The sequence below is a fragment of the Erinaceus europaeus genome, chromosome 4 (assembly GCF_950295315.1).
Source record: "Erinaceus europaeus chromosome 4, mEriEur2.1, whole genome shotgun sequence".
NCBI classification, from domain to species: domain Eukaryota; kingdom Metazoa; phylum Chordata; class Mammalia; order Eulipotyphla; family Erinaceidae; genus Erinaceus; species Erinaceus europaeus.
Genome location: NC_080165.1, coordinates 38,225,994 through 38,239,874, shown reverse-complemented (window position 1 = coordinate 38,239,874; position 13,881 = coordinate 38,225,994). Strand labels below are relative to the sequence as shown.

General features: G+C 40.0%; 1 protein-coding gene across 1 annotated transcript in view; it reads right to left on the bottom strand.

Annotated features, from left to right (window-relative positions):
• KIAA0319 (KIAA0319 ortholog) overlaps positions 1-13,881 on the bottom strand; it is a 68,038-nt gene that overhangs the window by 34,183 nt on the left and 19,974 nt on the right. The window contains exons 6-9 of the mRNA XM_060189297.1: positions 12,513-12,600; positions 10,804-10,896; positions 7,301-7,433; positions 365-597 (exon numbers count right to left, since the gene is read on the bottom strand). Of these exons, the coding sequence (XP_060045280.1) occupies positions 365-597; positions 7,301-7,433; positions 10,804-10,896; positions 12,513-12,600 (547 nt within the window). The remainder of the gene's footprint in view (positions 1-364; positions 598-7,300; positions 7,434-10,803; positions 10,897-12,512; positions 12,601-13,881) is intronic.

Sequence of the window (13,881 nt, the reverse complement as noted above, 5' to 3'; positions counted from 1 at the left end):
AGCACTGGCTGAGAAGATTGCTCAACTGGGAGGACAGTGCTCTTAGGTGGACGAGGTTTCTGACTTGATTCCCCAGCACTGCATGTACCAGTGTGGTTCTTCTCTTTCTCTGTGTCTCAAAGTCAGGTTGCTAAGATAGAATACTTGGCTGGTATTCTGTGCTTATCAAGAGCAGATGAGTGAAAATGGCATGAACATGGAAGATTTGTTTATAGAGTCTTTTTTTTTTACAGTTGTAAATAGGCAATCTAATAAGACATTTTCTGGACTTAATTATCCCCCCAAACCCATACTTATAGATGGAAAGAAAGGTGATAGATATATAGATAGACACTGAAAAAATTAAATCTGAAAGCAGAATAACTTGCCTGCATGGCTACTTCTTTTTTCTCACTTCCAGGACCCAATGACCACTTATAGAGGACAATCTGGTGATCATCACTGCTCTGATTTCCATTTAAAGTGATAGAGTTTTGAGGCAACGTTATGGTCTGATTTGGTCCTGGATTGGCAACTGGTGGATGGTCCACAGCACTGTTGACTCTGACAACTGCAACTGTGGAGTCAGAGGCTCCATCTGAATCTGTAACAGTTAACCTACAAGAAAGGAGAGAAGGTCACCAGGCTGTAAGGACAGTCCCAGTCTTAGATGTTATTCCAGTCTGCCTGTAACACAGTTCTCAGAACTCAGCATTAGTATAGCTAGAAATTTAAGGATGGGGGGTCAGGCAGTGGCGCAGTGGGTTAAGCACACGTGGCACAAAGCACAAGGACCGGCAGAAGGATCCCAGTTCGAGCCCTTGGCTCCCCACCTGCAGGGGAGCCGCTTCACAGGCGGTGAAGCAGGTCTGCAGGTGTCTCTCTTTCTCTCCTCCTCTCTGTCTTCCCCCCCTTCTCCATTTCTCTCTGTCCTATCTAACGACATCAATAACTACAACGTTAAAAAAAAAAACAAGGGCAACAAAAAGGCAAAATAAATAAATAAATATTAAAAATTTTTAAAAAGAAATTTAAGGATAGAACTAGGAAAACCAGAGACCTATGGATATTATTTTTTAATTTATTGTAGTTGATTTATTTCTAGATAATGCTATATCCATATCATAGAGTTTTGTCTTCTGTGAGTTACTGGTTAGTCTTTTTTTAAAAAATATTTATTATTTATTTTCCCTTTTGTTGCCCTTGTTTTTTTATTGTTGTAGTTATCATTGCTGTTGTTGTTATCGTTGTCGGATAGGACAGAGAGAAATGGAGAGATGAGGAAAAGACAGAGGGGGAGAGAAAGATAGACAGCTGCAGAGCTGCTTCACTACTTGTGAAGTGACTCCCCTGGGGAGCTGGGGGCTCGAACCGGATTCCCTACGCCGGTCCTTGCGCTTCACACCATGTGCACTTAACCCACTGTGCTCCCGCCCAACTCCCTATTGGTTAGTCTTTAAAGTGCTGAAGGACGAAGTCACTCTCAGTCAATCCAAAAATCTTTCTGTAATAACTGAGAGTAAGAATTTACCAAGTTTATGTAAGTCCTACTTTAGATGTGAGGATATAAAAATACTAAATCACTCATGACTTTTCAACTACAAAGTCTTTATGTATTTTTTAAAACTTTTTTATTGAAAGTATTTTATTTATTTATTTATTTGCCTCCAGGGTTATTGTTGGGGCTCGGTGCCTGCACTATGAAGCCACTGCTTGTGGAGGCCATTTTTCCCATTTTGTTGCCCTTGTTGTTGCACTTGTTGTAGTTGTTATTGTTATGTTGTCATAGCTGTTGTTGTTGTTGGATAGGACAAAGAGAAATGGAGAGAGGAGGGGAAGACAGAGAGGAGGAGAGAAAGATAGACACCTGCAGACCTGCTTCACTGCTTGTAAAGCAACTCCATGCAGTTGGGGAGCTGGGGGCTAGAACAGGGATCCTCACCCCGGCCCTTGGGCTTTGCACCATGTGCACTTAACCCATTGCACTACCGCCCAGCCCTCTCAAAGTCTTTATATTTCTTGTTTCTTTCTACACAACTTAATAGAACTATGTCTTCAGGATACTTCTTGATTGTCTACTTTAGGGTTAAATACTTCCAAATACAAGTGGGTACTTAACCTATACTAGTAAACATAAGAGAATTGTATTAACCCATCAGTAACAAATTCATTTCTGACATTGGATCAGTGAAATTAAGTCATTTCTGTGGGTAAAAAATGTTAGTTTAGAGCAGTGATTGGATGCCAAACAGGTATAAGTATGATATGCGCATGCAGCTATGGAAAGGACAGCATATTAAAGGCCAGCACTTGCATGGGTGCCCCTTTGTTTTAAGCTTCCTTCCACACGACCCCACATACTTCATACAATCAAGATCTAAACTTCACTTCTGTTCTGTCCCAACTAAAGGCCAAATACCTAAGGTTCTCAGTAAGATGGAGTCAAGACACAAGCCAGAGCCTATAGAGATTTTTTCCTAGTCAAATGGGAGGAGGAAAAGGAATCTGCCTCAACCAGGCAGAAAAGAGTAATGAAATAAAATGGAAACAAAAGCACTTATAAAGTGGCACTTGACTGTATATAAATTTTACCCCAATAAGTTAAGCATTGAAGAAATTTTAAAAAGATTTGATTTACTTATATATTTATTTATTCATGAAGAAGATAGAAAGGGAGAGAGAGAGAGAGAGAGAGAGAGAGAGAGAGAGAACCAGACATCACTCTGGTACATGTGCTGCCAGAAATTGAACTCAGGACCTCAAGATTGAGAGTACAATGCTTTATCAACTGTACCACCTCCTGGACCACTGGAGACAGACTTTTCTTTTTTTTTTTTTCTTCAACAACACTTGGGCTTTACCACTCTGGGTCAACTTTTTCAGATATAAAGAGACAAATGGAGATAGGGGAAAACACTATAGAACCAAAAATTCCTCTAGTATGGGGCGAATCTGCCTCTAATCTGGGTCATGTACATGACACAGCAGACATACCTTCCAAATGAGTTTTCTTTCCCTTCCAAGAAAGACTTTTAATAATAACTTTCCTAAAATCCCCTTAGGTTCTTGTGTCATAAATTCTCACAAACTATGGAAGCACTAAATTGAATGAATACATATATATGCCTGTTTTCATAGTTGCATGATTTATAATAGCGAAAGTGTGGAATCATCTTAAATGACCAGCAAGATCACTGGATAAAGAAGTCATGGGGGAGTCAGTTGTAGCGCAGCGGGTTAAGCACATGAGGCATGAAGCACAAGGACCAGCTTAAGGATCCCGAGTCGAGCCCCCAGCTCTCCACCTGCAGGGGAGTCGCTTCACAGGCAGTGAAGCAGGTCTGCAGGTGTCTGTCTTTCTCTCCCCGTCTTCCCCTACTCTCTCCATTTTTCTCTGTCCTATCTAACAACAACAACATCAACTACCACAACAATAAAAAAACAACAAGGGCAACAAAAGGGAAAATAAATAAATAAATATAAAAAATTTTTTTAAAAAGTTATGGTAGGGGGTCAGGTGGTAGCGCAGTGGGTTAAGCGCAGGTGGTACAAAGCACAAGGACCAGCGTAAGGATCCAGTGTCGAGCCCTGGTTCCCCACCTGTAGAGGAGTCGCTTTGCAAGCGGTGAAGCAGGGCTGCAGGTGTCTATCTTTCTCTCCCCCCTGTCTTTCCCTCCTCTCTCAATTTCTCTCTGTCTTATCCAACAACAATGACATCAATAACAACAATAATAACCGCAACAAAAGGGGAAAAAAATGGCCTACAGGAGCAGTGGATTCATCGTGCAGGCACCAAGCCCCAGCAATAACCCTGGAGACAAAAAAAAAAAAAAAAAAAAGTTATGGGAAATAATGCAACATTTCTTCACTCTCAAAAAGGATGTGATTGTATCATTTGGAACAAAATCAATAGAACTGGGGGTAATTATGTTAAGTGAAATAAGAAGGGAAGGGCAACTACCAGGTGGTTTCATTCATATCTGGAATATAGATGACTTAAGTAAATTTTAAAAAATGGTAATCAGGGAGTCCACGGTAGCGCAGTGGGTTAGGCGCAGGTGGCACAAAGCACAAGGACTGGCTGAAGGATCCCGGTTTGAGCCCCCAGCTCCCCACCTGCAGGGAAATCGCTTCACAAGCGGTGAAGCAGGTCTGCAGGTGTCTATCTTTCTCTCCCCCTCTGTCTTCCCCTCCTCTCTCCATTTCTCTCTGTCCTATCCAACAACGATGACATCAATAATTACAACAATAAAACAACAAGGGCAACAAAAGGAAATAAATAAAAAATATAAAAATAAAAATTTTAAATAAAATTTTAAAAAATGGTAATCAAACTATCTCTTGGACTTTGTGAGAAGGGGCAGAAGGCAGGACACAGAACTTTGATGAAGGATGTAGGAAAGTACATTCACCATATGAAACAGGTGTGCAGGTGTCTTTCTCTCCCCCTCTGTCCTCTCTCGATTTCTCTCTGTCCTATCCAACAACAGCAACAGCAATAACAACAATAATAACAACAACGATAAACAACAAGGGCAACAAAAGGGGAAAAAATAGCCTCCAGGAGCACTGGATTTGTAGTGCAGGCACTGAGCCCCAGCGATAACCCTGAAGGCAAAAAAAAAAAAAAAAAGATTTAAAAAAAAGTTGCATATCCAATAAATAAAGACAATAAAAATAGTTATAAAAAACTGACACAGGAGTCAGGCAGTAGCACAGTGGGTTAAGCAGCATCAAATATTAGACTTCGTCCAGGAGAAACATGCAATGGGGAAAAAAAGCAGTGGACTCTGAAGTATGAAGTTCCAAGTTCAAACCCTGGCACCACATATGCCATAGTGATGCTCTAGTTCTCACTCTCCCTTGCTCTCTCCTAGTAAATTAATTAATTAATTAACAGAAAATATTAGGCTTACAAGACCAGATGCTGCACACACACATTATAGTGTATAAGGATGCAGGTTCAAGCCCCTGGTCCCCACCTGCTTTAGGAGAGGTGAAGCAAGATTGTGGGTGTCTGTCTCACTAGCTCTCTATCCCCCCTCTCAATTTCTCTTTGTCTCTATCCAATAGTAAATAAAATAAATATTTTTAATTGTATTATCTTTATTTATTGGATAGAGGCATCCAGAAATCAAGAGGAAGTAGGGGGGCAGAGAGGGAGAGAGACAGACACCTGCAGCCCTGCCTCACCACTCATGAAGCTTCCCACCTGCAGGTGGGGACTGGGGGGCTTGAACACAGCTCCTTGCACACTGTAAGCTGTGCACTCAACCAGGAGTGCCACCACCCATCCCCTATAACAATATATTTTTTAAAAAAACACAATATTAGATGAATAAAATGGAAAACGTTTGCTCTTTGGCAGGTACCGTTACCAAAGCAGAAAGACAAGTCATGTATTGGAAGGGAATATCCACAATGCACATATAAATAAATTATTTTAAAATATAAAGTCTCATCTCTAAATGAGAAGGTAAACAGTGCAATTTTTCAAATGAAGAAAGCTCTAAATTGACACTTCCCAAAAGAAGTTGTACAAATGGCTTATAAGCATCTGAAGGTATACTTAACACTATTACTTATCAGAAATATGCCAATTAAAGGCACAAGGAGACATTACCACCCATAAAATGAGCTCTAATTCAAAACTGTCTACTCCAACTATTGAAGATATGCAGACTAGAAATCTCACACACTGCAGATGGGAATGTAAAGTAGGATAGCCACTTTGAGGAAAAGTTTTGACACTTATTAAAATGTTTAACGCAAACTTATGATAGAACCTTGTCCTTTAATCTGTTTGGCATTCGCAGCAGAAAAAATAAACTATGTATTCATACAATGGAATGTACACGAACCTCAAAGTCATTAGCTGAATAAAAGGAGTTATGTAGGGAGTCGGGCAGTAGTGCAGCAGGTTAAGTGCACGTGGCACGAAGCACAAGGACCGGTGTAAGGATCCTGGAGCCCCCAGCTCCCCACCTACAGGGGGTCGCTTCACAAGCAGTGAAGCAGGTCTGCAGGTGTCTATCTTTCTCTCCCCTCTGTCTTCCCTTCCTCTCTCCACTTCTCTCTGTCCTATCTAACAATGACAACATCAATAACGACAACAATAACTATCACAACAATAAAAAAACAACAAAAGCAACAAAAGGGAAAATAAATAATTTTTTTAATTAAAAAAGGTAGTTATGTAGTGTAGGAATCTGTTTCTGTGAAATTCTAGAAAAGTGCAAAATAATTTAAAATAACAGAAAGCCACCTGCTGGTTGCCCAGGAACAGTAATGAGAGAAACGGTGTGAGAAAATACGGGGATGATGATGGAGATACTTATCATCTTGATTGTGAGAGTGGTCTCACAGGATATGTGTATGTCAAAACTGATACATTTTATATTGAATATATGTAGTTTATTATACTTTGGTTATACTTAAAAAAAAGTTCTAAAAAGAAGATTAAGAACTAATGACACAATGCTGCCTCACTTTGACTACAAAAATACATTCTTTCACATAACTCAATAAGCAAAAAGATTCCTTTTTCTACCCTGTTCCTGACAACCAAATCCTTTTTTTTTTTTTTTTTTTTTTTGCGATAAACAAAAATATAGGGTGGGGGGTAGATAGTATAATAATGGTTTTGCAAAGAGAGTCTCATGCTTGAGGTTCTCATGCTCTGGTCTTTATCTTTCATAGTCCTAGGTTCAATCCCCCACACCATCATAAGCCAGAGCTGAGCAGTGCTCTGGTAAACAATAAAAATATACATATTAAAAAGTTTAATAAATAATAAAATTTTTAAAATATACATAAATTGATGTCATAGTCTAAAGTGGCTGTCAATTGAAGCCGCCAAGGAAACCAAATCTGCCTTGCCTCTTGACCATGACATAGGCATCAGTTTAAGGAAACAGCTAAAATATAAGTAGTGGTGGGATAGCTCAGCACACTAGAGCAATGTCTGAGGGCCCAGGTTTGATCCCCAGTACCTCCACATGCCAAAACTGAGCTGTGCTCTAGATAGCATGCCCCCACCCCACTTCCTCTCTCATAAAAATAAATAGAGTTGGGGACACAGCATAATGGTAAAGCAAAAAAGACTTCCATGCCTAAGGCATGGAGGTATCAAATTCAGTCCTTAGCACCACCTACTGAACACTACTCTGGTCTTTATCTATCTTTCTCTCTGTATCTCTGTTTCATTAAAAAATAAATACAATGTTAAAAAATCTTAATAAAAATGTGTGTGTGTGTGTGTGTGTGTGTGTGTGTGTGTATTACTAGTAGAACGCAGAAAGAAGGTGGGGGACCTACTTGCCTGAAAGTATAATTACCAGCAACAAGGTCAGACAAAAGTAAGACAGAGGAGTCATCTGAAGTCTTCTTTTCCTTGAAGGGCCCGTCAATTTCTTCCCAGTGGTAACTCACTATTTTAGTGTCATCTGTACTTTCTAGAAAGATTTTTTAAAAAATGAATTAAACTCAAGAATATTACAACGCAAATTTGGTAATTTGTAATATCACGTTTAAATTTGTTTTTATATGAAATTATATAACTACATAGATTTCAATAAACATGCATTATGTATTAGAAGAAGAAATATCTCACTTTTCAAATTATTATCACTACATTTCGCCAAGATTTCCACCAGATTTTAGTGAGACTGTTCCCATTTAGTTGTGAATTTTAAAAGGACAGTAAGAGTGGCTAAGAAAGTAGCTATGCAGGTGAAGTCCAGGACTTAGATTCACAGAGGCCTAGGTTCAAGGCACTGCATATGCCAGAGGAGTGCTCTGACCCCACTCAACGCTCTCTCCCATAAAATAAAACTTAAAAAAAAAAAAACTAGTGAGAAGTACTTTCATTAAAAAAAAAAAACAACAGTCAACCAAGTACAGTACAATGAAATACTATATCTGCTCATCTCAGCTATAGCATATAACAGCCTACTAATCATTTTAAACAGGGAGCTGAACTAAAAAAATCCAAATAAAGATGTAAGTGATGCTAACATATAATTTACAATGTACCCTTTTAATACTTACGTATTTGTGAGAGGGAGAATGAGAGAATTACCTTGGCATATGCAATGCTGGGGAGTCAAATTCAGGACTTCAGGTTTGCAAGTCCAGCAGTCTACCTCTTGTGCCACTTCACAGTCACACAAAATGTTCTTATTACTTGAATTTTAAGTTGTAAACTCAAATAGAAGTAGTTACATACAAAAACTTCCATTTCAGCTTTTATTTTATTTTATTTTATTTTCTAGTTTTAGACTGGAATACACAGAGAGAGAAAGACACCATAGCATCAAAGTTTCCTTCAGTTTGGTGGGGAAGGGGTTTAAATCACCAAGTGAGCTATTTCATTGGCCCCCATATCTACTTTTTTTTTTGCCTCCAGGGTTATTGCTAGGGTTCAGTGCCTACACTACGAACCCACTACTCCTGGAGGCCATTTTTTCCCATTTTGTTGCCCTTGTTGTCATTATTGTCAATGATATTGTTGTGTTGGATAGGACAGAGAGAAATTGACAGAGGAGGGGAGACAGAGAGGGAGAAAGAAAGATAAGACACCTGCAGACCTGCTTCACCGCTTGTGAGGCGACACCCCTGCAGGTGAGGAGCCGGGGGCTTGAACTGGGATCCTTAAGCTGGTCCTTGCGCTCTGTGCCACATGCGCTTAACCCACTGTGCTATCACCGAACCCCCTCCCTATATCTACTTTTATCAAAAAGGAAAAAAAAAACTATGTCCTATAGAGGAGCCTGGATATAAAACAGTTCTACCTCATTCATTTTAGTAATGAACAAGTCCATGTAACAGATTAATAATCCTGATCTGTTTCTTATACTTAAAGTATACTGAATAAATAAATGCATAAATAAATAACACAATGTATTTTTCATGTAAATATTAAAACATGTTATATTTCCATGTTAAGGGAAAATGCAGACAATTTATATTTAAGTAGGTGCAAATGATTTGGTAAATGTGACTGAGGCTTCTAAAATGCAGTAGCAATAGTTGCTGACAAGTACTCTTCTTTCAGCAACCAAAGCAAATAGTCTTCATTCAATGGAATTTAGTATTCACTTGGAGACTAAAAGCAGCTAAGTGTAAATACTGGCTACATTAATGCTGTTTAACATATTTTGTCATAGAAGACCATATATCTGTCTCCCTGGACAGACAACCCCACCAATGTGCCTTGGAGCTATGCTTCCCCAGAGCCCTTCCCCACTAGGGAAAGAGAGAGACAGGCTGGGAGTATGGATCTACCTGTCAATCCCCATGTTCAGCGGGGAAGCAATTACAGAAACCAGACCTTCAACCTTCTGCATCCCACAATGATCTTGGGTCCATACTCCCAGAAGGTTAGAGAATAGGAAAGCTATCAGGGGAGGGGATGGGATATGGAGGTCTGGTAGTGGGAATTATGCGAAGTTGTACCCCTCTTATCCTATGGTTTTGTCAATGTTTCCTTTTTATAAATAAAAAATTTAAAAAATTATAAAATACATATTTATATATACATATATAATCTGTTTAATTAAGAATATATTGGGGGCTGGAGGATAAATAGCACAGTGGGTTAAGCACACATGGCGCAAAGCGCAAGGACTGGTTTAAGGGTTCTGGTTTGAGCCACCCAGCTGTAAGGGGGACGCTTCATGGGCGGTGAAGCAGGTCAGCAACTGTCTTTCTCTCTCTTCCCCCTCTATGTCTTCCCCTCCTCTCTTGATTTCTCTCTGTCCTACTGAACAACAAAAACAACAGCAATGGCAACAATAACAACAACAACAAGGGCAAAAAAAGAACAACAAAACGGGGAAAATGGCCTTCAGGAGCAGTGGATTCCTAGTGCAGGCACCAAGCCCCAGCAATAAACCTGGAGGCAATAAATAAATAATAGTATATTGTCAAACAGAGAATATCTTCTCAATCTATCCTCATTTGCCTGGACATATTCAGTTATAATGGGGCACCTTCCATTTCTATTAGACTAGGATGGCCTTCAGTGAGGCTGTGTAGTGTTTTGTTAGTTCTGAATTAAACTAACAAAACACTACACAGCCTCACTGAAGGCCATCCTTCTAATATTTCTTGAAAGTGATTGTCCAGCTATTCATCATGTCTACTTCACTAAAAGGAAATTCTTAGTACTGAGTGGTGGTACATCCAGTAGAGTGCATACCTTACTATACCTGAGAACATGGGTTCAAGCCCCGAGTTCCCACCTTCAGGAGAAGTTTCACAAGCAATGGAGCAATGCTATAGGTATTTCACTTTCTCCATCTCTCTCTCTCTCTCTCATTCTCTCCCTCTCAATTTCTTTGTCTCTATCAAAACAAAAATAATAATAATAATCACTAGGAATGGTGAAGTTGAAATTATTTAATAATTGTTTTAATTCCAAATCAAATGGGCTCTGGGAGCAGGGAGTTGGCAGTGATAGGACACTTGCTTTACAAACATGAGATGCTGGCTCAAGCCTTATCCCTAGAACCACATAAAAAAAAAAAAAAAAACAGATAGAACATACTAAAAGATGAACTGGTGCTCTGATGTCACAGATACACACAAACACATCTGAAGGAAACTATACAAAAGAGAAATAACTGAAGGAAAAGTGAATATAAAACAGAGAGGCTATAATGAAACTGAAGAACCTTAAGACGCAAGACTTAAGAGGAAAATGCTCATCTCTGCATCTATTGATCCATAGTCCTCCTACTCTGAATAGAAAGCATTAATTAACTCTCATGGTTATGTGGTACAGAAAAAAAAAAATAGCATGAAACATCACAGGATACCCACGGCTGCCATCGATGAGGGCTGACGTCAAAGGCAAAATGAGCTCTTGTATCTGAGGAGAAACAATTGCTCTAGGTGGTAGGTTGACTCTTCTGGCTGTGGGGCAGAAGAAAGAAGAACATTGAGGAGCCTATATTCTGGATTTTTTTTTCTCTTTTAGATAGAGACAGAGAGGGAGGAAGACAAAGGGAAGAAAATGAAGGAGACCACAGTACTAAAGATTCAACCAGTGTAGTGAGGGCTGAAGTAGAACCTGGAACACGCACATTGCAAAACAGTGCAGTATCCAAGAAATGTTTTTCTGGTCCTGGAACCTATGTTTTATATACATCTGTTGTTACCCAGTCAAATCATCTGCTTTTAAAATGTAGCTATAAATATCCTTCCAAAAAAATGCTAACATACAGGTGTCTGGCCTTCCTATATGTTTTAGGAGCTAGTTTATGGATTTGCAGAGTCCTGTCTCTATAAACAGTTGTAATAACAACAACAAAAGCCACATACTGTGATCAAGCACAAAAAAATAATAATAACAGCAATGATTCTATGATTAACTGTATCTATTTTTTTTTTTAACTGAAGGCCCAGCACCCTCAACCCACCTCCACCTTCAGCACCACCACCACCATACTTTAGCCATAATAATAACCAGTCAGGACGTGCAACAGGTAGAGCTGTCAGTCCTGCAGGTAAAGGCTGAGAGATAGATCTGACACAAAGGCAACACATTTCAACTGTGTAGATTGTGCCTACAGTCTAGTTGAATGAGTTTCTTGGAGACTCAGCCTCAGCCTATGTTTCATTCACTGAGTCAAAGTTGTGCCTACCCAGAGGGTCAAAAACAAAAGCTGTTCTGGGTAGGGGTAGATAGCATAATGGTTATACAAACAGACTCTCATGCTTGAGGCTCCCAAGTCCCAGGTCCAATTCCCTGCACCACCATAAGCCAGAGCTGAGCAGTGCTCTGGTAAAAAAAAAAACAAAAAAAAAACCTGTTTCTAATTCACATAAGTGCACTAAGTGCACTGGCTTATGGACTAGTGATGACCCTAAGGGATCAGTGAGCTGAATATCTGTGGCAGTATTTTATTTTTATTTTATTTTTCCTGCCCCTCACCTGCATTATTTGAAATACGCCTTTACCTAAACTGAATGGAGGATGTGGGGGGGGGGGGAGCGAAGATAGAAAAGTACATGAAATAACTAAAATACACACCATTTGCCACCATCAGGGGACAGCGAGCAATAACCTCACAACCTTAAAATAACAGTGTTGGGAGTTGGGCCGTAGCACAGTGGGTTAAGTGCAGGTGGCGCAGTACAAGGATCGCTGTAAGGATCCCGGTTTGAGCCTCCCGCTCCCCACCTGTGGGGGAGTCGCTTCACAAGCAGTGAAGCAGGTCTGCAGGTGTCTATCTTTCCCTCCCCCTCTGTCTTCCCCTCCTCTCTCCATTTCTCTCTGTCCTATCCAACAACAACATCAATAACTACAATAATAAAACAAGGACAACAAAAAGGGGATAAATAAATAAATATTAAAAAAATAAGTGTCAAGTGAGCACCAGATTATACATAAAACAGGAAGAAGACAATTCTTGAATGTGTTCATTTCAGTGGAATCTAAAGTAAATATATATCTATATACATATGGCATTCAAGTACCCAAGCTGAAATAAGCTGCACAACAAGAAGATCTTCTCATATAGGCTTACCTGGCCTCACAGTGACATTTACAAATCCCTCTCCAAAGACAGTGTCACCAGACACCACTACTTTGAAGACATAAAGTCCCACAGACAACTGCAACATAAAGAAAGGTTACATAAGTAAACACACAAAAACATGGTGAATCTGTTGACAAGAAAACCCTAAAATAGTCTAGAAACTATTCTTCTAAAGTCAGCATAGAGAGGAGTTTAGGGGAGATTTGTTTGGATCTGCAAAGATACTGCCACGTGTTTGATGCCTGTAACCTGGAACATTGGAGACCACTTAGAAAGGTCTTCATCATAGTAGTTACACATGTTCATAGTCCTTACAAAGGTTTAAGTGAGATGGACCAGCCTAGTGTACACTCTCAAATTTACACTTCTGGGAATCACACATTAAAAAAAAAAATTTATTTATTTTCTTTTTGTTGCTCCCTGTTGGTATGCTTCTAAAAACCCCTTCTGTTTCATTAGTTTAATCCCCCCTGCTTAACACTATTCTATTTACATAACCACTTCATTCTATTTACATAACCGCTGTTAACAAGCACCACCCTCCCTCCAGGGCATTGCTGGTTCAGTGGTAGAATTCTTGCCTGCTCCGCCCCCTCTCTTTGTCATACCCTGATTTTCACCAGTCACTTTTCTCTCCACCCTCTCTGCATCGCATCCTGTTCCCACCCTCCTGGGCTAGTATATTTATAAGGACAAGATTGTTTGAAGTAGTTAGTTTAGTTTTAGCTTAGCCTGGTATAGATTGCGCTGCGTCCTGCATGAATAAAGAGATACTGCGTACAACCCAGCCATGAGTCCCAGGTCGTCTGTTACCTGCCTGTGAAGCCAGCCCGGCAAAAACAACATATGGCTCCCGAACAAGGGACTGACATAAGCCCTGAAACAGGGACCGGCACCAACGTGGGACCTAACCCGCCCATCACCCAGATAAGTAAACTTGGCTACCCATCCGCCATGGGTTGCCTTTCTACTTATGAAGAGGTTTGCCAAAGCCTCTACTGTTTCATCATGAGACAGTTACTCTGTCTCTGGAACATTTTGGTCTGGGCCACACTTCGGTTCCCTGACTGGGAACTTTGGTTTCTTGTGACCCTAATCATAGAACTTGGAAGATGCACGGAGATTTCTCCTTGGACTTTCTGGATTCCCTCTCCCATGTTTCCTGAGGAAAAGGACTACATTTTGCTCTGGGCCACAATTTGGCTCTTTATGACCGTGATCATAGACTTTGGGATATGTATGGGGATTTCCACTGGGACTTTCTGGACTTCTTCTTGCATGTTTCCCATGGAGAAGGACTACTCTAATTTGAGGAACGTTCTCCAGTACTCTGGCAGTCCCCAAGAATGGAGACACG